Consider the following 27,117-nt stretch of genomic DNA (forward strand, 5'->3'; position numbering starts at 1 on the left):
TTGTAATAATAAAATACGATAAACACATTTTTTCAGAATAAAGATTAAAGAAAGAAATCTGATAGAAAAAGAAAGAAGGATGCCATGTTGCAATTATCAACAATGAATTATAGGTTTACATAACGTACATATTATTTATGATTTACTATGATAATATAATATTATTCATTTAAACACAACGCTAACATATATTTCTGTATCTTGCAATTAAAATATGAAATCCTCTTATCAGCGATCTAATAATTACAAGAGTGCTGAGTAACATGTTTCCAAAAATATCATTCTCTTCATTTATAAACGATGTCGCACAACATCACATCTAGCTCGCAGAACGAATTATAACTTTTATATAATTCGTTAATCTGTATAGTTCCATCGAACGTCGTCCCATGATATAATTTGTCTATTCAGGTAAATGCGATATAGATATATTTCTGAGGAACCAGTTTGATATTAATTTAAAAACGCAATAACAAGGTATTACAAAGCACCCCTTGGTGGTAAACATGACATTCCATCAACGATCAATTTAGGTGCGATTATTAGGCATAACAAATGGTAAAAATCAAAGTAGAAAAGAAGAAAGTTAATTGTCATGCTAACCAACACGGCTAATACTGCGCATTTGAAAACATGAATTTCGCAAAAAAATGCTCGATATAAGGATAAATTAAACTATTAATTTTGATATTCAATTAAAAGTTCTCTAGTTTTTCGGTAACCTCAGAGTCACCAAATACAATAACTTATATCGATAATATGAATACACAATTTTGGAGTGAGATGCGAAGCATATATGTGAACGATACGAAATAAAACTTACAAACTATGCAATAAAATATTGATTAATTTATATTTAGATCTCTTGTTAATTAATTGCAAGTCAGTAACGATATCTAACAATAATTTTCATGTTTTATAGTTAAGAAGGCAAGTGTCAGCATCTTTTGCGTCAGCATTTTATGTTTCTCATTATTTTAAATTCAAAAGAAGACAAGGATTAGTCAATTATTTTTTTTCAAACCAAAATACATCAGCGTGATAAGTAAAAGTTATTGATATTTCTTCGAATATATTATTCTAATGCACTTTCCTACGGAACAATACATTACAATACATTATGAAAAAATTTAATTTCTAGATCGCTAGTAATTCGCAATCTATATATATATAAGGCACATTGTTTCTTTTCAAATACAAAGAAAAATTTTGTCCTACGTTTCGTTACTAGGGAAAGAACTTATCAAGACTAAATTGCTATTTTATGAACATCTTTGAAAAAGAAAGAGAAGTTAAAGAAAAAAGTATGTAATTAAAATACAATAAGGAGAAGAATATTAGTTATAAATGCAAAAGGTCAGGAATATAAAAATCTGTCTAATTAGTGTGTAGAGTTTACATAGAATAACAAATAATATAAAATTCTAATAAAAATAATGATTAACAAGAAAGATCTCATAAAAAATTGTTAACTGAATCAGATTTATGTATTTTCTCGATATTTTAATCGTAATAATTTAAATCCTAAAAAAATGTCAAAACGAAGGAATGATAATAAAACTAATAGAAAAAAAAAATAAACGTGACGTCTTACTGAAAACTGCATTGCATAAAACATATATCTTATACTTGGTTCTACCTAATTGTTGGCTTATGTCAAAGTTTACATCATTTCACAAACTGTTAGGAGTTTAATTGTAATCGGCATAATTTATCGCAGTTAAAGTTTGGTCCCATCATGGAATTGCAACATATAAAATTATATATTGTCATCTAATAGAGACTATTCAACTTTTAGTATTCATGAATATTTATGAAACTAATTTTGACTATTTGTTCTTTAATCTGATTCCTTTTTATCAATGTTTCGAAAATATACGAAGTACTCAACTTAATCCAAACAGACGTCATGGATGAATTAATATCTAGATAAAAATGATCAAATTGATATCAATTCGTATCAAGAATTCTTCATGAATGATTAAAATATTTAATTTTCTAAGAAGACAGTTTGCCGCTTCGTTCAAACAAATCACTTCACAACTATAATAAGAATCGAGTAGAAGTGCTATTTCGAGTATTGTATCACGTAATTTTCCTTTCAACGCCGCGTCTTCGTTCGGCAAAGCGTCGTAATTAAGCGCTTTGATCGAAGTGATGACAATAGTTAGTGGAAGCTCAAAAAAAATAAATTTAAATCTGCGCCGGTTCGACGTAATTAGCAGGTAGCATGCCGTGTCGTCCCGTACGCTGCACCAGTCCTGTCATCCAGCCCTCATCAACGGCCGTGCAATTGACGATCAGATCGCCGTCACAGAAGCTCACTTCGTCGAGATCTTGTGCCTCGTAGTCATACATCGCTCTGTACACTCTCTGTACAAAAAAAAAAATTTATGTCTTTAAACGGAAAAAAAAAAAAAAATTTTTTATGGAAAATAAATTTTTATATGTTTGAAACATTTCTACCTTACGCTATCTTTTTGCAATTAAGGTAAAAAATTTAGTTCGTAATTTAGTTTCAAATTCTCTTCATAAAATCTTTCACGAATGAATAGCCATAAGTTTTACATCGCGTAAAGTAAATAAAACATAGAAGACAGTACAATGAGACAATAAGAAATTAAAAAGATATTTACTCCAACATTGGAAGGCGGTGGCGGTGATTGATGTTGAGGTTGATGTTGATGTTGATTATTATTTATCGTCGTAGCTGGCGTTAACGATCCATAATATTCATTCACCGGGTCGATGTCAGCAACCGAGCCGATTTTTCGTGTCGGTGGATTCGTCACTGCAACGCATCGTACTTTTTATGAGCCGTAACAAACAAATCGTTTCTACATTCGCTATTATTAAAAATGCTTAATTCGTTTTATAACGAAGCATCCATTTGTCTTCAGTTAGTAACAATTGTTATTTAGCGCGAATCTGTGATCTGCCACAGTGAATTATTCCGAGGCTTCAGCAAAGAGTGAACACGGAATCGCAGAATGAAGAATATTAAACAAAGGCGATTACACTTTCTATTTTCCCAACAAGCAATGTCGCAACGATTAATTCCAGTGCAAATTGCTTCGACGATTTGTCTTTGTGATGAATCGCGAGGACGATAAAGGCATAATGATGCAAGTATAAAATGTACGAGCGTTTAAAGTCTGACGAGCGGCAATAAAGCTATGGGACGACATCGACATCACGATCCAAGATCGTATTATAATACGTCTGGCGTTACAATAGGAGTGGCCACAAGCGTTTGGCCTACCGTAAAAGATAATCCAATTAAAGCAGCATCTATTGAAACCAATTACGCCATAGACCATCCCACACGATCGTACAAACAGCCGTAGAATACAATCTCGGATAAAAACATCGCGATAAAAAAAAAATAATATCATTAAAATCTTTCTTTCATCTTTCGCGAATCTTAATTGTTATCGAGATACAGCTAAAAATAAGATGATTCTAAGATACGTCTATGAATCTATAATCATTCGCAGATGTAAATAACACGAACTTTGAATCTCGATCATAATATTAATCGCAATTAAAATTCAGATATCAAACGTAATAATGTTACGTGTTAAACATGCAAATGCACATAATTCATTCGTTATTTTAGTCAAAGGAGGGATATCTCATTATACATTATCTTATATAATCTGAATAATAATAATAATAGTAATAATAATAATAATAATAATAATAATAATAATACTTATGACAAGATGTTAATATCTTATGCCGAGTTATTTTTATAATTGTACTATATTATAACAATACGGTCATGCAACGTCTTCGCACAGCGAAAGGTTGTCGCGATGATTGCAGCGAAGGTAAACGCACCTGGTCCCTTGTCGCTCGTATAAATGACAGTGGTGGCGGTTTGCCTTGCGGAATAGGGACTCGGCCTCGCTTCGCTAAGGGGATCGTAATCGGCGATCCTACCTGGTGTCCTCTGCACCGGCGAATTCGCCGTCCTTGCAGGCGGCGGATTGGCGTTTATGCTCGATGCAGGTGCGATCGTGCCGTCTGTGTACTCTACGTACTCTATATCAACAATGCACGAAAAAGCGCTAGCGACAGCCTTCGACAAGAAGCAATGCGATCTGCCCACGACGAACGGGCAATATGAATGTATCATGAATGTGAAAAAAAAAAAAAAAAAAGAAAAAAAGAAAAAAAAAGAACAAGTGCCCGTTCTGATCTTTAGATCGCTATTGTTTTTGATCGACTGCAACAATATGTGTGTACTCATTGTGTTATTTTTAATACACAAATAAGTTTAAACGAGGTACATTATTATTATACACAGTGAATTTATGAATATTAATATATGTATAATGTATAATTTGCATTTTTGATGATTACACAGATATTACTGCTATGCAAACCATCGTTAATTAAGTCGTTAGCCAAGATATTTTATTAGATAATTATTCAAAGTTAGACGAATGATTGATTATATTATAATGAAAAGAAGAAAAAAATATATATATATAATTATTCCAGATATAAATAATCTTTGAAGCTAGGTAATCTATCAAATACATAAATTGTATAAAATATTGTTATATGAGAATATATATGAGTTATATATGAGAATAAAAAAAAATATTTCCAATATTTCGTTTACTAATCAATGAATTTTTCCAATACTAATCTATTAACAATTATATAACAAACTTTGCAAACTTATGATTTTTAATGCGGTAATGAAATTTTACACCCTTATTATTATTATTATTGTTGTTACAAACTGTACCTGATATGAATTCATGAAACAATACAACAGCATAATAATATGGACACAAAACTGTGTGATTACATTTCCCATTATTTTATTATGTGTAAATTAAGAAGACACGATATTGCAATAACTGAAAGAAAACGTAATAAACGTACCATCGAGGAATTCACCACCTACCTATCTGCTCGCCATTTTCTCCGGTCATTGTCCTCTTTTGCTCCATGATTGCCTTCTTCTCGAGCTCGCCGTGATAAGCGACATTCGAAATGATCTTACTATTCTGCTTGATTCTGAGAGTTTCCGGATCGTCTGCCACTTGCGTAAATTTCCCTTTCGCCTTCTCGAATTCGGCATGATACTTCACATTACTCTGTATCTTTGTGTTCTCCGCAATACGCTTCAACTCCGGTGTCTCCGCCATCGTAGTGGCTTTGGCTTTTGGTATGTGTCTGTCAAAAAGCAAAACAATTTTGTCATTGCTACGAGAAATATTTGATAACTAATTATCAAACGGTAAAAAATAAGGGGGAGAGGGTATCTGCTCTTTCGAATTCGAAACACTATTTCTCGTTCCTGGGACACCCGGTATATTGCATTTCACACAAGTTTCAGTTTTGCGCTTCTCTCTCTCTCTCTCTCTCTCTCTCTCTCTCTCTCTCTCTCTCTCTCTCTCTCTCTCTCTCTCTCCTAACGAAAATATCTCGCGTACACGAGAATCTCGCATTATTTTACATGGATTCCCTCAGGCGACCTCCTTCACAAAGGAAACATGGAAGTTTGCTGACTAATGCAAGTTCCAAGTGAACGACAAGCGGTCAACGACGTCAGTCTTATCGTGAGCATCCTTCGTATACGTCGATTATAATAGCTAATTATAGTCACGGAGAGAAGAATAGCATAAAGCGGAGTTATGCACGTCGAATTGTGCGCATCAAAGTTACGCGACTAACAATGGCTTCGGAAAATTCGAATTTCTTACATCTCGCCTATGACGCATATAATACGTTTAACATATGCCTCGCACATGTGATAATGATATTTGCATTCCTGGTATCATTGTTAATCCACAAAAAAGCTTTATCTACACAGCTGCATATTAGAAATTCACATTTCCGTGGAATTAGACGGAATTTATAACTTTAAGTTTATACACATATACGATTTTGCTAAAAAATCTCAACGCTATTAATTAAAGTTAATTCTAAAAATAACAGGAGTTATTATTAGAAAAAATTTAGAAATAATTAGAATTATACTAATTTAATCATTAGAAAAATAAATGTGTATATATATATATATATATATATATATATATATCGCAGGATTGTGACAAAATAAATCTAATCATAATTGTAAGTTAATAAATAACTATAATTATTTATAGGCGACTTTTTAATTCGGTAATACTTTGCAAGCAGTACAGGTCTCGAACACGTTGTAATTGTAAGGACTTATTAATTAGGCGGGCAAGAGGTACGATATATCCTGAACGTGATTAGCATACCCTAGCGAATTAAGCGTGCATAATAAACGAGTCAATTTTAAGCGGATAATTCGTCCCGCACGCTTTTTGCTGTACGCGACGCGCGTTAGAATAAAAATAATTATTAATTGGCAGGCAAGCGGGTAAGCCGAGAGAAATTCGATAGAAACCTTCTTGTCGGGAATTCGACCGATTTAATCGCGGCACAGGTACCTATTTAACGAGATAGAAATCGGCACGCGAGTGCATAACGATATATGCGTGCGCTTGCAGTAAATGACACGCGTGAGAATGCGATTTCAGTGACACGCGCGAACAGTATCGTAACGTGATTCGCATAAAAAAATGCTGGTGCTGACGCAATTAAGGAAATGCTTCGCATTGTTTTTATAGAAATTCCAGTACATTAACCCATTGATTGCTGCAACCTCCCATCACGTCTCACGCGCAAAAATGCGTGCGCGTGCAAAAATTATAAAAATTATAATCTTTAATTTGTTGTTATTTATCTGTTGTCTTATCGTAAATTGAACAGGATTATGAGATCGATTTTTCTCTTTTAAGTAAAAGTCTGTCTTCAAAATTTTTAATAATTGCGTTGCTTTCTGCGATGCTAATCAATCGAGTCCCGTACACCAGTCGTCTAGAATATATAATCGTAAGTAAATTGTATAAATATACATATGTAACGCACGAGTCTTAACCGACTTTGCCTGGTGTATAGGCGCGGGACGTAATCGAGATTTGTGTCACGACTTCGTTTCCCATATACGATGTCCGCGCGTTGCCCGGTAATTGTGCCACGCGATTACATAATACTCCGGCGCACCGTCCACGAATAATAGGCATGCACTCTGACTCTCTTTGTTCGGAGAAGACGAGGGATAGTCATTGTTACGTGCCCGGCGAGGAAGAATTATCCTCGAGTCGAGCGATGCTCTGCATCTGAGTCCCTCGAATTTGCCGTGGAAAAAAAAAGAGGAGGCCCGCTAAAAGTAGATGTGTTGAGAACCGTCGCAAAAGGAAGAAAATTGGAAAATAATGCGGGCCGCGCCTTTCCGTTACGACTGTTCTACGTTTTTCCAATTGTCGCGCCGCAGATATTGATAACAACATAACAGGAAGATGTGATAAGAGGTAAAAATAAAACGTACTTTGCAATTTATCAGATATAATATAACGCAAAATAAAAAAATTATAATTAAAGATTGACTAATAGGATAAAGAAGTGTGTTTGAAACAATTGAAATAAAGAGCAAAATTTTTGCAAAAGATCACATATCTTTTTGAAGTGTTAAGAAATAAAATTTAAAAAAATTTAATTTACGCATGAATGTGTGTGAATAATAATCTTATTAATAAATCAAAAGTTTTCAATAAAAGATTTACGAATGTATACGTATGATCAGTTTTTTTTCCCCAGAGGATGACCCACCAACCGCGATTAATACGCAACGAAGTGATTCATCGAATAATTTAACCGCATATACATATGCGATGACTAATCTCTTAACAAACACTTGTCTACCTACTATGATATACGTTACTATGATATACGTTCGTAATATTTTTCGAATTTTTTTGACGAAATTTTTTTCACTAAAGCGAGAGTGAAAATGTGGGAGTTTTAATGTTAATGTAACATGTGGTTCGAATAAAATGATGCAAAGCATTTCATCAAAGTGCTGATTTCAAATGATTAAACCACTCGTGAAGTGTCATGACGCGTTTGATATACAATTTGAACATTTGTTTCAAATGTTATTCAAATACGTGGATCAAATTAATATATAAAAATGTGATAAATGTGATAATATTTCTGTGATTCTTTTAAATATAATATAGCGGAAATAACATGTCAATTATTCGTCAACAATATTATAAATATCAATCGAATGACAGAGCATTACAAATTTACATATATATTCTCTCGTTTGATCGTTCAACGAAGCTTCTTCGACTTGCTTGTCTACATCACGCGACATTGCACGTTTGATTTATCGAATACCCCACGTACGTAAGTCTCGGTCACTAATGCGACGGAGATGATAACATTTGTTGCGTTATCATTACCTGATTGTCACATCGGCCAAATAATGTCAGGGAGACGGTATCGATAAATTATTGAGAGAATCATAATATCGCTATCACAAGAATCATAATATCGCTCGATAAGCGAATAATTGAATACACAAAATTATACACATCAAACACTAGTTAGCTATGTTGGTAACAGTGTTTGAAGATTATTATTTTTCAATCAGATAAACATGAATGACAAATTTAAACATTGCATGATCCTCCTCATCTTTGCATTTATTTATGCACAGAAAAGACATATTTCTGATAAGAAGAAAAACAAAAAAATATTCTTGACGTATTTAATCTTATCGCTACCCCCATGCGATATAAAAACAATATTGAGATAAGAGCGACAATTTCTATTTCTTCCCTCTGAAATTCCGTGTGTCTATATTATTAACTTTTATTAAGGCGTTTCACCCTTAGTAGTACAAACAGGTGTGGATTAAGTGGAGGATTGCAAATGTTGCAGGATTCGAAATTACGCTCGCGCACATTTCGCTCGTGAGAGCGGATTACGTACGATATTACACCGATGCGCACAAAATCTGTGGAGTCTCGCGCGATGTTTCTTAACGCGGGAGAAATTTCTCAAGGCGGGTCTATTGGAATCCGTTACCTACGCGTACGAGTCTCCAATGGCTTCGGAACTTGCCGTCGTCAATCGTAACGACAAAGCGAAGCCGTACTTATGTCCACATTCTAGAAATTCTCACGAAGGTCGAGAAAAAAAAAAGAAAGAAATAAAAGTTCCCAGGGAAGATACACGTTTCAACTTGTACCACCCAAAATTTGCTTTCGTCTAATGTTGTTATCTTAGAAAAATATATATATTTATGATATAGTTTTAAAAACATTAAATAAAAAATATTAAAAGATTCTTTAAAAATATGTTAACAATATTTTTCGGATAGTTTCAAACGTGTGTGTGTGTGTGTGTGTGTGTGTGTGTGTGTGTGTGTGTGTTTCTTGTAATTATATAATCACAGTTTATATAATCATGATAAAAAAAATGCAAAATAAATTGAGTTGAACGTAACTGATTATTGGTGAAACTGAAACTGCAACGTACAATTTGTTCGATTAAAAAGAATGTCATTCGTATCGGCAATTATTTTGTGATTTAATTAACTTTAGAAAATTATACGGTTCTCATAAACAGGCGTAATTCTTTGCGTTGTACAAGTTTTGCCGTCTTGCTCGCAAATGTTAACCTTTCAGTACAGATATTATTTCCTCAACGGAAAATTGCTTCACGAAAGTTCAATATACTTTCCAGAAACTCCACTCTCGACGTAAAACAATGAAATTGAGATTTTTATTTATTTAGAAATTTTTTTAGTTAACAATGTATACCTACAAGAATACATACTAAAGATCATACGTTTATTCTTAGATGTCTGCTTTCAGAATTACTTTGCCTCTTCAACATGATCCTCCATCCAATTTGAGATAGGATGTTCTCAAGAGCAATATGTGTCGCGTTTAAACAAATCTAGCGACTCTTCCTTTCCGACATAATAACACGAATCTCGTGGTAAAATAATTTATACAGAGCTTTACACGCTCACTTTCGATCTCGCGCTGAGAAAAACTCACATGCCACTCGCTCGTTCCGACTCGGTTTTGCGCGATTCGCGTAAATCGTGAGTCGCGTTACGCAGAAGAGATAAATACCGGATGCGAATGCGTCTGTAGCGATTTGCTTTTAATCGCAGATTTCTAGCGCAAGGGATCTCGTTGCACACGAGACACTGCATCGCACGCGTACGAGGGAGAAAGAGAGAGAATACGAACTCTGTGTAATATAAAAATTTCGTATGCCCGCCGAGATAGCGAGGTCCAGAGGTGGGATGCATTGTGGGACAAGGTCGGTTCACTGTAGGCATGCAGACAGGCCACGCTAGGCTGGGCACCCCTTTACGACTAGCTGTTAAATTGTTCGAAGCTAAAAGTGCGACGTGACAGGCGGCGGCGTTTCCTGTTCCATCTACGCGTCGTCGAGGCGAACGACTCCCATGCGATTCGGCATGATCACGTTTGCATATGCATCGCGTTATACTACGGTTAAAAACGGTCGCTCTCCATTTCTCCAAATATATTTAGGTGTATTTGCGTTATAACCAGAACATAAAAATATAAATAGATAAAACATGTTCGTTTTTACGCACGAATAGAGAAAAATTTTATTACCAACGCGCAAAAGATCGCCGTGAGACGTAAGCGAGTGACATTCCCTAAATAGAAAAGATCACCGTCGAAGGAAATGAATCATTCACGCTGAACCAACCGATGACCGCGGATGATATCATTCGTACGATTTTATTAACATTTGGTAGAAAGGCGTGACTAAAAATATGTGTAAAAATAGCACGGGACTCGAGGAAGTTTGTAAAGCGTGGAAGGAGCATGATGCTTAGTATCAAACCTTTTCTCGAGTACAAATTTTTCGTTAATTTAATTAATTAATTAATTAATTAATTTTTTCGGGGGCCGATGTTTTTATTAAAAAAAAATCGATCGAATGCAATTTTCTCTTCTATAAATATCTAATTTTTAATGCATCTTTCAAATTCACTTCCGATATAAACATTCTTTAAAGCAAATGTACTTTTATATTTGTACCCACGCTAAACTAAAAATCATAAAACAGCAAGAGCGAACGCAAATGTGAAGTAAAAAAAGACAGAAAAAAGACGCACACAAGTCAGTCTCACATGTGTTCTCTTTTACTATCCGGTGAAGCGCTTAATTCGACGTATATGTATATGACGTATAGCGTGTTAGCGAAGCAAGTATGTATGTGCTAAGAGAACCCAGAACATGTGTTTATTTAATCGTAACGTTATATCCGTGAAGAGATCACTTAATTCGCAATATTCCTCTTGGATAATCTTGAATAGACAAACGGATCTGCGGAGATAAAATTTCGAATTAGTTTCAAATCACGCTTGGCTAAACTCGTGACGAATTGCCTTAAATAGAGGTGCAACGTGCAATAGAAATAGAAATACGTAAGAATTAACGGGACGTGATAAAAAATGCTTACAATTATCATGCACAACAACGTCGTAAAATTACGTTACCGTTAATGATTACAACTGTTAAGCTGATTACATCTAGTAGTTGCATTACACAAAAAACACATGTTCAACGCGATACAATGCTCAGGAAATTTTGCAAACATACGAATCAAGATGATTTTTAATTTTTATATTACGTTTTATTATGTATTTTATTAAAATATATATTTTTAAATGATATACGACATGATTGTTGTAGATCAAACGACCTTCAATAACTGCTATATTTAAATATTGAACTAGAAAGGGAGATTAAATACTTTATAGCTGCATGTCCCATCGTAGAATGTGGGAGCAAAAATAAATTAAGAATAAATTGTGGTTGTTGGTCCGCATAGGGACAAGATAATGAGCGAGAGAGATAAAGTTATGGCGTAAAAGGGAGATAAAGGGGAGGCCATCAGACGAATGAATGAACTCCTCGCAGCTCACACGTGTTCTGCTTTGCCTATTCGCAGTGCATCGCCGTCATTTGACACGCATCGCTCACATATGCTCCGCTTATTATACGGGGTACAAAAATCTTTCGATGAAACATTATTTGCACAGTGTCGTTGATTTGCGCTCATTTCCTTTGATTAATCTCAAGAAAGGCAAATGCCTCGAGCAGACAATAAATGCGGCGCTTTATGTCAAGTAAGCAACTTTCTAAGCAGCAAAGACCGTCTATGCGAGATGGTTAAAATCAAACGAAATAGCCTCAAGCAAATTATTGAGAAGTCGTATCTTCTTTTTAATTGAGCGAACGTTCACCTGGAAATTTATGCAACGTAACTTACAATTTGTAACTTATGATAAATCACAATGTATTTTATAGATTTATTTCATAAATGTTAAAATTGTAACTAGGCGCAAGGCGGAAGTTTATGATAATTTTTAAAAAATTGCAGGAATTAGGAGATTCCTAAACATACAACTCTGCAATTGTTTGCGAAATCAATTTTAACCTTTAAGTATTAGTATCCTCTGTTCGATAGTCCTTTAACATTTTACAACGCTTTATGGTCAATCAAGTATTTGTCACCATTTGTGGACTGCGCATTCACGTTTCCCTTTTTGAGTGTATATCGGATGACGCTTTCTCGCCGGGAAAAGGATTGAAGCATCTCGAACGAATTACTTGTCATTACGCAGCATATTATACGCCATATAAGCGCAGAAGAGAGGTGCTCGTATGTAAGAGGAGAGAAATGCAGATTCGAGTTGCGACTCGGAGATTTCGTCATCGCGACGCAAAACCGGAATACTGTACGAGTCACGGACATATCTCTCTCTCGGTGCAACGTGGCATACCGATATGAAGAGATCGAGGTACGCAGCGAGAAACCACGGCACGTCTGATTGTCGTCAACAGCAAATCGAATCTCGAGGACATTCAGACAGAGAGAAATTATGTACAAGAGTTATCTATTAACACGTAGTTGACGAGACGATTCAATTCCTACCAAAAGCAAAGAAAAATTTAAAGTATCTAAAAAATTAAATCGCAATTCTGATTACAGATTACAGATTTGTAATATGATTTGGTTTTAAATTCGATAATATATTGTAAAAAAAAATATATAAGCAGTTTTTAATGAACAAACGATAAAAATTTTCTGAGATTTTTAGTTTAACATCTTTAATTTAAAACATTTAAATTATCAAAAATATTTTCTTTTTAATCGATAAATAAGTAGGATGAACAAAATTACATGTTTAATGAAAGCGTAAAGAAAAAAAAAAAAAGAGTTAAAAAAAATGTCAGGAGGTTATCGCAAGAAAACATTAAATTCCACACGTTTCCTCTCGGGACCTCCGTTTTAAAAAATGTACAATTAATATCCGTCGAAGCGAAAAAATTAACCATAACGTCAAGTTAATTTCAATTTTTTCGACGGCTTTGATTACTTTCAAATCGTATCAAATGTCTCTATTTAACACGATATTTGAAATCTAATTAAGATAAACGTTATCGATATAATTTTTTTATCATATACAAGATTTTTTTCTTATTTCATAAAATTTTCATGATTCAGATCGTGACCTTTTTAGTTTCGTTTAAGACAGCGCTGTATTACTGATAAGAAAGTTAAATTGTCAGTTTTTCTGGAGTAATAAATGTCTATCGTAAAATGAAATCTCATAATCATTCCTATTAACGATTAATTCAATATTCGTCGTACTCCTTTTTATTCAAAATAATCATCAGTCTAGTTTCACCACAACGCGAAATAACGATAAAAAATATTGATCCGTCACTCGGTGGTATTAATTAAAATCTAAATTATAATTATACTTCCGGGTTTTCTACGTGTATGCATATGTGTGATTATACGTCGTTACATTAAGCTGTAAAATCAAGTGGAACAGAAATCTCCGCGACGAAACTGGTTTTCGATCAGTTATTACGTTCCTTCGATCGAACATAATCTCTCAATCAACTCATTACATCTATTTTTAAATATAGTCCTGTTCAAGAGTGAATTTAAATTTATTTCCAGATAAATGTAAATGGATACGTGTTATAGGAGGCATTATCTAGAATTTTTATATCTAATATTTTATATTAAAATTTATATTTATTGCTTAATATCTAATATTTTATATTATATTTATATTTATTGCTTTGATGAATAGGGGAAAAAAAACCGAATAAGAAAAATGTTACGGCATTCAAACATGTGGCATTCGATGACGTGCCGCCGCTTTCCAGTTTAATTCACCTATTAGAAGTTAGCCCCCCACTTTTAGAAATAACTTATTTTGAGAGTTGTGCTGAATTGTGCTACATTGTGCTCGAATTTTAAAACCGTAATGTAAAAAATGAAAAAAAAAAAAAAAAAACGATATTTTAGGCTAACTCCCCACTTTGCGAATTTTCTCGATTGCGATAGGTTGTGCTAGGTTGTGCTAACATTGTGCCAAAAATATTAGCTTTAAAAAATAATAACAATAGAGGTTATGATAAAAAATAGATTTGGGGAAAACAAATGTATAAATGACATTTATTCTTGTATCGGTCATCTAAAGAGCATGCAAATGCATATCTAACATATACTCGCTTAGCACAAGTCGGCACAACCTAAAATAAGTTAAGTTTCTAAAAGTGGGGGGGGGGGGCTAACTTCTAATAGGTGTTTAATTCTTCTCTTTAGATGAAAGCGCGTTTAATTTACGAGACGAGCGAACACGCGAGACGTCACTACGGGATTGCGGATTGCGGACTCTTAGCGCGTAGAAAATGACATTTGTTCTGCTATTTGTTGGAGATCTCTCGTGCGAGGGAGCGGGACACCCGGGGCGGAGGCTTATGCGGTTTATGCAAAGCGTCATGCTACCGGCGACGTAGCATGCAAAAGGACGCGCTCGTCGTGTCTAAAAGTCGCTTCGCTGCCTCTGGAAAGGTGGATCCTCCGGAGGAAGGCACGACAGACGTGCATTATCCCGCGACCGCGGGAACGCGCGGTCGTTCGCTTTCGCCGCGCCGACACGCCTGGTATGCGTTTAACTATCGGAGATTCGCAATCGCGCGAACGAGCATGCGAGCGAACGAGCGAGCGGCTATTCTCTCCTCTCGTGCTCCTCTCGCCCGCGCGAGTCCTCCCCTCCCCGCCCGTTTGTTCACCGGATATTAAACGTCGCATTATTGCGCTACGCGTGCGTGCATGCGGGACGGTGGAGCCTGCGAAGCGCGTGCGTGTGTCATTAGCATAGCGAATATCGTCGATGTTGCATATTTCCTTTCTCGTGAGTGCCAGGCGTATCCGCGGCGAGATGCTCGAATTGCCCATTTAGGGATGTTGAATAAACATCCGATCTCACGCGTTAGATCCTGCTCGAGAGGGGGGGCTAAAGATGACATTTGTGCGTGCGTTAAATACGAGAATGCGGAACGGTACGTTTCTTCTCAGGCGTAGACGGCGATTATGAAGGTAGCATGTACACTCTAAGATTGATTAAGATAAATTAGACTAGAGGTGTTGTACGAGTTGAATTGGAGAGATTACACACAGTTCGTTTTCAAATATTATAATATAACAGCCGTAAAATACAAAATAAAGGAAATATGGTCAGTATACGGTGCTATACGTGGAATAACGTGAGTACGGAATATTAGGAACAAAAAAATTAACGCAAAATTTTATTAGGTTTTTTTCCAGACAACGGTTCTCGTCAACAAGTATTAGGTTACCTTGGCTTTGATTGCGCAAAGCAGTTTATTATATGCGACAGAGAAAAAAAGAAAACGCGACAAACTGTTTGGCTCGCAACGTCGACAGCAATTTTCGCGGGTCAACTTTCTTTTTGCAATAAAGTGGAACGTGAATTTCGTCAGAGATGCAAGAGACGCAAGAGGTGCACGATCACCTCGTAGAAGGGAAATCAAAGACATATAAACGTTTCTACTTACGCCTCGCAATACGGCTGTTTGTTGAAACCCTTGTACGTCCGCATGTTCAGGGTCATACCGCAACCCTGACACTTGAAACATTGCTTGTGCCATATCTGTAATAAGGAAACATTGTTATTGACATTCCACGTCGTATTTGTCAGGCTCAGTTGTGTAATAAACAACGCGAAGAAAATCGAGAACGATTAAAAATGTAATTCTTAAATCTTTAATCGATCGTGATACGAACCACCAGTTCAATTTGATATAATAATGTTTTTCGTATTCTATTATCAACGTTGCTTTCGGCAATGCTTATCTCAACGAGCTTTATAAAAGCAGCATTTCTATAGATATTAAAAATTTATCTTTTACGAGTTTTACTTGGACTTCGAGAATATCTTAGTCAATATTATATACATCTCTCATTTAGAACTCATATGCTTATAAAGTATTTACTTTCGCCAGAGCGATTTCATCACATAAAATTTTATTGCACTACACTTGCGGGAAATAAACGTCAGCGATAAATAACGATTGATATTATTGGCGATGATAATATTACAGGCATGGCAATGATATCTCGCGTCCTTATCCTTATGGACTGTCAATATTTCATAATAATGATATCAATATGAAGGCAATCTAATTTCTTATACGGGTAATCATATGATATTAATGAGGCGCTTGCAATTATCACACTTGCAGTTTTTTTTTTTTTTTCGCTATAATCTCTCTTTTTTTCTTTCAATGAGGAGATATTCTGCGGTAGTTAATGATTCGCCGAAATTAATTACAATCTTCGCGCTCTGCTAAAAGATGAAAACATTATAATGTTGGACCAGAAATTTAGCAAATATTTCAAGCTTATCGAAAGTTTTGTTAATAACTCAAATCGAGAAAAATATCCGAACAAATTATTCAAACGAATGAATTCATGAATTTTTAAATCAATATTAATAATTACGCAACATAAAATCGTTTTAACCAAAATAAGATGATTAAAATGTAAATTAGTTATATAAGAAACGAGTTATTTTATTCCGGACAAGTCCGGCGAAAAGTTTTCGAATATTTCGTTCTCTCTGTAGAACAGATAATTATTTCATAGAGTGACGATCTTACTAAATCATTAATAACTCTTGTATTTCTAAAAAAAATAAACAATAGTCAAAGTATCAATATAATAGTGTACTTCGACCTAATTCACAAAATTACAAACCGATAAGAAAAAAAGATCATTTAATACCCGAGATAAAACTCTCTACATCTTAATGACATTAAAAACGAGATTATTGTAATCTGTTCTCTTCCCCATTCAGAAGAAAAGGCTAAACGATATTTAGTTTGATCTTAAAATGGCACTCAATCTTGTCACGTTATACTCAATCTGCCATTGATAAATAAGATACATGATATTCGTGATACAGTGCAATGAGCATTAACCAAATACGTCTGCTGCAATCTAGCAGCTGTGCATATCATCATTCTACCATAATCTTTCTCGCAAACATTACGAGAGACGTCGAGATACTTCAAACCGGAATGGTAATGCGCGAAACGTTATTACGAAGCTTATGGTAAGATTACTGATACGAGTTCTTCCGATTGCTTTCATATTCATAACTCCAGATTTGGCAATATCCCTCACGATAATATCCCTAATGAGCTAAATATCAGTCATCGAATAGCAAATATGGCTTATCATACTTTATTTGATAATTGACATTAAATTGATAGATACCTTGTATAGTATGTATCTTTGTTTATATATCTTTGTTTGTTTGTTTTTCACTTACATTTTTACTATAACATATAATTTTTTTAAACTTTTGGCAATTATGTTAATAATATCTTAATATACACCCAAAAAACATAAATTAAAAAAAAGTTTGCAATTTCTTATACATATTACTGTCATATGTTTCTTTACATTATTTTTTTACTTACATTCTTAATTAAAATTCACATAAAACTGCGTTATAAAAAAATAATAAGTTTTTTTTTTTTTTTTTTTTTTTTACAAAGATAGATTTAAAACTACTCCGGAGTAAGCTTTGTTACGGCTGGACAAAGCATACGTATGGCTTTATTCATCGCATCAAGCCATATATTAAACTAATCTGGACAATCGAAGGTCATCGTAGTCGTATCGAGACCCTCGGCAATCGGCAAGGCTGCTCTCAGGAATCGACAAAGGTTACAGATCGCGAGAGAACGCAGTCGCCGACAGTCCGATCTTGATAATCTCGCGACACGAGATGATTCATTACTATAAAATGAGTCAACTTTGCAACTTCCTTATTATTCCTGTGCTGAACGACGAGAACGAAGAGAATTAATTAACTTTCAAATTGTTAGAAACTTTTTTGCGTAAGAGCGAAAAATAGACCAGTATTTTGAGCGCAACGAAAAGATACCGTAATACTTGAATATTTGAGAGAGACGTCATTGAGAGATACGCTCACTAGCTATTCTTTTACACGTTTACACGTTTTACACGTTCTTTTACAATCGCTAGCAGTTTTCTCGTAACACTTCCTTCGTTGCAAAATAGTAGCACGGGCAGGAAGCCAAAGAAAGGCAGACAGCAATGTATTTCAACGATCCTTTCGAAAGTCGCGTAAATCAGGAAATAGTTATAGAAACAAAAGGAAACAGACCCATTTAAATAATTATGTGACTTTTTAACCTAGCTTTTATATCTCACTGTCAATAAAATATAAAGATTATTTTTTGAAATTATCTCTTATCTCTCTTGGAAAAAGACACAATCACATTTCTATAAATAAAACAAACTATTACAACTATTTCCTATCAGAAAAATTTCCATTAATCGATAATTAAGCAATAGCGAATAGCATCATATAAATATGAAAAGATCAAAGAAGGTTAAACAAGGGTTTTGCTGACGGTAAAACTTTTGCTCTTAGTTTCGTAAAACTATGTCAGCAAACGGTTGTATTAAATACAACACCGATACGGAATTTTTTTTTTTTTCGCGGCTTTTATTTTGAACGCGACTGGTAATAAATGTTAATAAATATATTTCACGTTACGCATACAGGAAGTGACTGTTTCCTGACATGTTAAAAATCAAGATTTACGATATACGAATAAAAAATAATTTAATAATCTTTTATTATATTGCGTGCAAACCTGGGAGTGGGAGGGGGGGGGGGGTATATACTTACTTTTAATTTACAACGTCATAATGTTCGAAGTTGTTCCACCGCGCAATCCTGATAAGAAATCTGCATAGGGAGAATAACACGTAGAACGGCTTTCTTAACCGAGTACTTTCACCCGATTTCGGTACATTTTTCGCCTGTGCAAGGCTCTTGTGTTTCGCAAGAGATATCTTATTTATAGTTGCTGTATATACGGTGTCCTGGATTGAGAAGAGAGCGGTCAACGTGCGGCAAAGCCGCCCATGCGTCTTAAATACACGCGCTGCATGCGACGGCGCTATGGAATATGACCTTAATTATGCGCTTAGGTGAAAAGCGATTTAATGCCTCGACACGCATAAAAACTCAAGAATCCGATAATGGCCGCACTCGAGTGCTCTATAACCATTCTTATCGTTGATGACTTGCGATAAGATAGGCAACCTCCATTGACTTGTTTGGCGTTAAGCAATAGCCGGTACTTATTATACATAGAATACATATAATTACATAAATAATGTATACTCGAAAGATATCTGAGTGTTTCGTCATTCTCCATATTAAATATTATATTTGGGAGTTTATAACAATTACCATGGAACTAAGTAAATTACGAGTTGCTAAATGGAATTTGTTACAAAGATTGCGTTATTCGTTAGAGATTATATCAACGGCACGGAAATACACCATCGTCCAAAAGCGTCGAAGAAGAATGGCGTTTAAATTGCTATCGCGTTTATCGCCAAAAGTGAAAGTTCGGCTACGTAGTGAATTATCGAGTAAGTGGCAGTCAGTGAAACAATGACAACCGAATGATTTCGCGTGCCTTTCTAACAAGCTGAATATTGAATACACACATACATGCTACACGACAAACATGATGCAAAACACTTTGTTAATTTATATAGATTGTAATCATGGAATTAAACATAAAAATATTGTGTTTCAACCAAAAACAAGATATAAAAATCCGTAAAAATAATTGTTCAATAAAAAATTTATCTAAATCGTTATTACCTTATAAAATTATCAATATTTTGATATTTTAATATTTTACTTGAATCAATTTAATATAAACATTATAATTATTTAATAAAGTCGATTTTATTTATACGATCAATTATAAATTAAATTGAATCATCTTTAAAGAAGAGGAAATCAAATCATTTGTTATCACATGATTTCTGAGTTATCAATCAAGTTATCAATCAGGATATCAAGTCATTAGACATGACTTCGCAGATTTGTATTTTATCTTGATTTAGAATTCATGTTACCGTAGAGTTATCGCACTAGCGGAATGAGACTATTGTTAAATTGTCTCATGTTTTTCGCTTATTAGTATGATTTCCAACAGAATATACATCGTGATAATATAAATTAAAATTAATTTATTCATGGGCAGGTCGCGAAAAGAAAACACTGTTAAAGAAGAATAGTCCTAGTCTTTCCCGCGTGCGTCACGTGTACCGTCTGTGTAATCATTATATTCACGCCTTTGCAATCGACGATGGTGAGAAACAATCGGATGCCGCATCGCATCGTTGGCATAGCAGGAAATACTTAATGATTGAAAAGCAACGAATCCAGAAAAGTGAGAAGTCATTTAATCGGATTGCGGTCAATCGAACGTAACGAACGCTATGAATTAAAAACGCAAAACTGCGCGTCAACGACGACTGAGTAAATAGTTCGAAATATGTTTGAGAATACTCTTAATCCTCGATAATTAATAATAAATTAATTAATAAATCAATCAATAAATCAACGACAATTTAACGATTTCTCTGACATATGGAAAAAATGTGAAGAAATTCCAACATACGTCAATAAACACGCAATGTTCGTAAAGATACATAAATATCTGTACAATATATTCTTCCGTGAATTCTTCGAATCGGTAAATCTCTTGACTAACAGAGAAGCAACAGGTTAAGATCGACTCCCACCTGTTGTGACCACGTATGTAAAGCCCACGCAACGGGTAGCCTCAGTTCGAAATACGTTGCAGTTTTGTTGTAGATCGATCGCTGCATATATATATATATATATATATATAAAATCATGAACAATATTAAATTACCATCATATTTGTGAAAAAAAATTATTCTCATGGACTGTTAAAAATAAATGACAAAATAAATTTTTTACAAAAACATAATGTAGATGCGATTATTAATCTTATATATATTTTATCTTATATAAATTTCTCATTATAATTTCTATATATATATATATATATATATATATAGAAATTATAATGAGAAATTTTTGCTTCTAATGAATGTCAAACAAAATTAGAATTTATAAGATATTTCAACTATGTTGCTTTTTCTCTCTTTTTTATAAGATTATTTTTTTAAGAGAGAGAAAGAGAGGGACAGAGAAAGATGACATCATCAAGAACATCAAAACATGAACGAGATACTGGCGAGACCACGCCCAGAATAATAATAGCTATTTAAAAGATATGTTCCTATTAGACACAAGAGATAAGAGGGAGACTGGGAAATAGCAAGTTGCTGCTCTTCATTAATAGGACGTAAATTAATCACTATTAATTTATGTAATATCAAGCGCGCGTAAAATAATTGTATAATGTAAGATAAAAAATGAATAAAAGTTGTATGAAAAGCATAATTTTTACATCGCTCTTTATCATTCTTTGTCATTTTTATATTTTCTCAAAAATGTTAAATATTTTGCAGTTTCAGTATCACGGATACTAATCAAGAAAATATGTAAAAAAAAAAAACATTAAAACAGCATATGCGTTAATCAATAAATGTTTCAAAAGATTTGCTATGAAAATATATCGAATACTAAAAATGTATTGCATATAATAAAAGAAATTACGAATTTCTTGTCCAACAATAAAAAAATTTCAGTTAGATTAGATTAAATTTGATTAATTATATTGTATATATGTTATATGTTGTGTTTGATTAATAAAATAATTATACTTAATTATACTTAATTAGATTTACAAAAGTAACAGCAGAAGAGAGAAATAAACTAAAAAGCTCTGGTCACAATTTTTCATTAAAAAATCCATCGGTCGACGCGAGAAGACGCACTACGAACAATTTCCTTCATTAAACACTTCCCTTAATTTTCCCTCATGCACTTTAATCCGTCTTCGGTCTGTTGACCGCGTAACGTTATGCGTCTCATCTCAATTCCTCATCGTATCGCACTGCTCTTCCATTTCTTTCGTTCTTCTTTTCTCCTTCGAAAACATGGGAAAGAGAACGCAGTTGCAACTTGCAACCGCAATTTCACGAGACATCGTCGTAAACATATCGCAGTGGTAACAGACGTAAATTCGGATGTAAACAACGATTTGTACGTAAAAGTGCATAAACCGTAATTTGCAAGCAAAAATAAATAAACAATATGTACTGTTTTTCGTTATATGCTTCAAATAATAAAATATTCTAGATAAACATTGAAATAAAATAATTAAAAGCATGTAACTATTCTACTACATTAAAGTCTAGAAATTAATTCAAAATAAAACATTTGAATAATTGATTCAGAATTTAGAGAATGTAATGACAGAATTTCTCACAGCAAGCTCACATTGAAAGAATAGATTACATGAAATTAGTATTTACCGAAATATTTTTCTTATTTTATTTTATTTTTTTTTTTTTTATTAGCTTCATTTTGCGACGTTAAAAAGTTTCGATTTATTCTCTTTGCGGGAGACATCAGAAATGGATGAAGCACGCGATAGACGCATGCGAGAGCGCGAGAGGATTTAGAAAACCAACGTGGCGATCGTGCGGCACGATACACATCCAAATTTAGGTTCCTAACTTCCTCTACCTCCTCTCGAATGCCTGGAGCTCGTTTTTCCGGCGCGGAATGCCGCCTACGTGATTAAAAAACCCCGTTAACTCGCCTGGCGAGTTTTATTAACCCTCTACTATCGAGATGTATAAGTGAGATATGTTTTTCAAAGATATACCGTCTATATTTATACGTTGTGAATTTCAATCTTATTCGCAAATTAAGTAAATGATAAATGACATATTCACATATTTGCGAGCATCCGGGATGAGATATGAGCGAACAGATAAGAACGTTAACAAAGTTAAATACTATTCAAATTCTTCCTCAGAGAGAGAGAGAGAGAGAGAGAGAGAGAGAGAGAGAGAGAGAGAGAGAGAGAGACACATATATTCGTGATGAAATATTAAATTTTATGACAAATTCGCAATGGATACGAAAACTATAAAAATTAATGATAAAAAAAAAATGAATAAAAAAGAACGGATTATCCTAAGTAAAAACACACTGACGCAAGATTTCAAAGTTCAGTGCATGCTCCAGAACGTATCTCTAAAAGATAAATCTTTAGTGTAAACAAAATTATCATCCACGCTTATGGAAGGAAGAGATTCGGCGTAAAACTGATTAAAGAGAGAAATCTCTTTTTCTCTTTCTTTCTCCTCTATGCAGAGAAGTCCCTCGGTATCGGTCATTCAACGTAAGAGTAAACGAGATGAGAAATATCGCGGCGAATGGAACTGAGGACGGCTTGGCGAGCGGAACTAAATGAGAACGGTACATCCTGTAATCTATCGCAGAAAAAGTTTCAGAGAGTCCGCTATAATGTGCCAACCTTCTCGACATCTCGACGGTTGTGGAAGAAGAAACCAGACATTAAAGACGATATGCTAATTGTAAATAATAATTACAAGTTAAAATAATTTTTTTCCGTCGTAGAGTTAATTTTTTTTATCGAAGATCCTACGCACAATGGAGGAAGTGTTAGAAACAGGAATAAATATTAAATTTTGGAAGTGAAAATTTGGAATAAAAACGTAAACGTAATGTGTAATAGACACACAAGTAAGTATAAAATATATCTCCATTGAAAATTTAAACCTTTATTCCGAATCTTCATTTTCAAAATTTAATTAACTAACATTTCATTGTACGTATGTAATGCATTTAAAGTTGTAATAATACAAATATAACAATAGTCGAATGACTTTTCGACTAGAAAAAAGATGGAACTATTAATGTAATTGTGTTTCACGGTAAATAATTAAAAATCTCCCTCAGATTATTAAATAATCAAAAATATAAAAAAATGCTGTAAAATTATAACGAGTTTGAGGGCATACAATAGTCTTGAAAAATAAAATATCGCTCGCGTACGAAAGCCTATATTTACAAGCTACTTTTAAACGATAAAATATCGAAGTATCGCAGGACTGAAATAAATTTTTTATAATGATCCGACTAATTCCAGAGTCCGGTCTTTCACGCGAATAAAGCCGGATAAATTAGCACAGCGAATGGAAGTAAATGGGAATTGCACGCTACGGTCTTTCGCGATAAAAACACTTGGCACTTGTTCGCAAGGATTCGCACACAACTCGCTCCGTTCACAGTTTTGAGCAAAACGCGAGTCATAAATCCGGCATTTCAAGGCTTATCCTCAACGAAAGCGGAAGTTAGTACACACGGCGAACGAAGTAAGACGGTATTTACTATATTCCGTTTGAACGATGATTAAAGAGAGATAAATTTCAACACGATTTACCTTGAAGCCGGAAAAGTTTACAATAAATAAAACTAAACAAATATTCCATCATCTTCCTATTTAAAAGTTGCTCGAAAAGTCAACGTATTTCACAAGTACGTAGCAAGTAGACATATATCGAAATATCATTAGCATACGTGTAATTACACATAATTACACGTATATAGATAATATATGTAAAATGTTCTCAAGCGATAATTTCGCAAAATGTTACTTAAGTTTCTCATTCGGTAATTATTTTTAAAACACATTAAAAAAAAATGTTTTATTAAAAAGAACACACGTAAATAAAATGAAATACAAAATATAATTGCAATACGGCCTTTTCTTTATTTTATTTTACATTTTTTCTTCTCAATGTGATTCTTTAAAAAAATATTCTTGTTTCTCATCGATTTATAATTTATTTTTCCGTATGTGGAATATACTAAGAGGTAAAACCGTACGACTATGTTAGACTGTCCGCTGTCTATAGTCGTAGATACCAGTTATAACGTTCAGTCGAACCATTGCAAACGGTACATCCTGCTATGCACTCCCACTCCGTTTCTACGTATCTCGAAAAATACTGCGTACCCGTTTTATGCCATACCATAAGCGAGATCACATTCTATCGATTCGGGGGAAGAGAACCCCCGCAAACAATTCCCTGCCACGTTATTGCAATTTAACGATAATCCAGATTTGAGATTTAATTGTCTGACTTAATCTCCTTTCAAGTGTTAAATGTGAGTGAGTTTTTAAGAAATTTAAAACGCCACGAAAATTCTTTGGAATAATTTTATCATTATTATATTCGAGATATTCTATAGGTCGAATTAATAAGTCAAGTAAACATCAGAAAAACATCAGAATTATCGGAATTCTGTAGAGATTCTGATCTTTTCGTAAAAACAACCGCAGATGTAACACAAATTCATGAAAAATATATCGCTCTTTTTTTTTGTCCCAATCTATTTATTTATCGCATTTAAAAATCGATTACTTTATATTTACGTTTGCTACCAAAATTGGTTCATATTCTCATTATTTCATATTTTACTTAAATTTTAACTAATTCGATTCAAAATGAAAATAAACATAAATAGATATCGATGGCAATGACCTAACAGTTTCTAAAGTAGCTCATATTCGTCAAATCTAATCAAAAGTCTGTTAACTCTCTGTGTAATCTCCAGAACATTCACATTCTTATGAAATAAAAAACTATCTCTAGCTTTCTGCATACCTCGTTCACGACATGTCAGCGGCATGGCACGCAACAAGTGAATCTTTCGGTTTCCAATTTTTTATATAATTATTCTCGAACTATCACATTCATTTATAAGTATGCGTGTGTATACGCAAATGTAGATATCGTTTGATTCTTAAAATCAAACAGAATCAAACCGAAACCTTTCGGCTTCGCGCCACGATGCGGATGCAACAAGTAAACTCCCTTTAGCGAGAGCGGAGTTCTACGGCGTTAAACACGCGTGCACCATGCACACGCGCACGCATGCACGCATACACGATGAAGAGAGAGCGTCGATCGGCATGGACGAAGGCCGCCGCTGAGACGAGCCCTACTCAATGGGGCCCAATGAGGCCGAACGAGAACGGTACATCTCTCCCATTTCTTCCCGAGGAAAGCGGCGCTCCTCTCGGAGAATCGGGATTCGAATTCCTCTCGAGACGCTTCCTCGGAAATGTCGGAGATTCTCGAGAGGGACTCTAGGATAGGAATCGAACCGTTTACGTTACCTTGTCGAGACACTTGAGCTCCTCGATCGGGTAGACCGTCTTCTCACAGCGGGCACACGTCTTGCTCATCTTTATGTCCTCTTTCTTCTCGGCCACGCTCTCCTCTCCTCTCCTCTCCTCTCCTCTCCTCTCCTCTCCTCTCCTCTCCTCTCCTCTCCTCTCCTCTCCTCTCCTCTCCTCTCCTCTCCTCTCCTCTCCTCTCCTCTCCTCTCCTCTCCTCTCCTCTCCTCTCCTCTCCTCTCCTTTCCTCTCCTCTCCTCTCCTCTCCTCTCCTCTCCTCTTCTCTCCCCTAGGCTCACTACCACTCACGCGCACACTCGGGGGCTGCTAATTCGCGGCGGGTACACGCGCGCGATCTCCGTGCACTCCTCCGGTTTTCGAGCACCGACTGCGAAAGCGGCACGTATGTAACGCACGCACGAAGCGCACTCGCATGCACGCGCACGCACGCACGCGCGTATGTATACACAGCGAAGCGACGAGTCCGTATTACACGTGCGTGATGTATACACATGCATATACGCGCGCCTCACGCACCACACACATACCACGTACACACATACACTTAGTGACACATCCGACCGATCGCTGTGGTTGCTTCGACACTACCTCGGGACCGCTACTGGCGCCAGTTTGCGAAAATTCGGCGGGAAAAATACCAGCGATTACCTGACTTATTTTTTTATGTAACGACTCGAAATGTGTCGGAACTCGTAACGCATCCCGTTTCACGTTTCTACCTTCGTCGGCCTATCCTTGTCTGGCTCGTACGCGAAGAAACGACAGCACGAAACCTTCGAACACGGGCGTTAGCCGCACCGAACCGCACTGCCCTCTCGTTCTCGTCTGATCGCAAAAAAGAGCCGCCGACCAACAG

At 35.0% G+C, this 27,117-nt stretch overlaps 1 protein-coding gene across 3 annotated transcripts; it reads right to left on the bottom strand.

The window, feature by feature from the left end:
- Positions 1-107: 107 nt before the first annotated feature.
- LOC105423931 (LIM and SH3 domain protein F42H10.3) lies at positions 108-26,413 on the bottom strand. 3 transcript variants are annotated; one of them, XM_089079433.1, is made up of 6 exons: positions 26,241-26,412; positions 15,789-15,883; positions 4,925-5,196; positions 3,844-4,047; positions 2,637-2,791; positions 108-2,373 (listed from the first exon to the last, which is right to left on the bottom strand). In XM_089079433.1, exons 1-6 carry the CDS (start codon positions 26,307-26,309, stop codon positions 2,194-2,196), a joined length of 975 nt encoding a protein of 324 aa, XP_088935559.1. In that variant the 5' UTR covers positions 26,310-26,412; the 3' UTR covers positions 108-2,193. The 3 variants fall into 3 exon arrangements, with proteins under 3 accessions (XP_088935559.1, XP_088935561.1, XP_088935560.1); XM_089079435.1 differs by lacking the exon at positions 3,844-4,047 and having other exon boundaries at positions 26,241-26,413; XM_089079434.1 differs by lacking the exon at positions 15,789-15,883 and having other exon boundaries at positions 26,241-26,394.
- Positions 26,414-27,117: the final 704 nt, after the last annotated feature.

This window comes from Pogonomyrmex barbatus, unplaced genomic scaffold, assembly GCF_055798465.1.
Source record: "Pogonomyrmex barbatus isolate J1 unplaced genomic scaffold, ASM5579846v1 scaffold3, whole genome shotgun sequence".
NCBI classification, from domain to species: Eukaryota; Metazoa; Arthropoda; class Insecta; order Hymenoptera; family Formicidae; genus Pogonomyrmex; species Pogonomyrmex barbatus.

Bases quoted from the DNA above. Each gene is read 5' to 3' on its own strand.
- LOC105423931 (XM_089079433.1), bottom strand. From the start codon at position 26,309: ATGAGCAAGACGTGTGCCCGCTGTGAGAAGACGGTCTACCCGATCGAG. The intron at 5,197-15,788 runs GTAAGTAGAAAC...GCTTTTTGACAG, and splicing joins AAACAGCCGTATTGCGAGGC to ACACATACCAAAAGCCAAAG. The intron at 2,374-2,636 runs GTAAATATCTTT...TTTTTTGTACAG, and splicing joins CACCGCCTTCCAATGTTGGA to AGAGTGTACAGAGCGATGTA.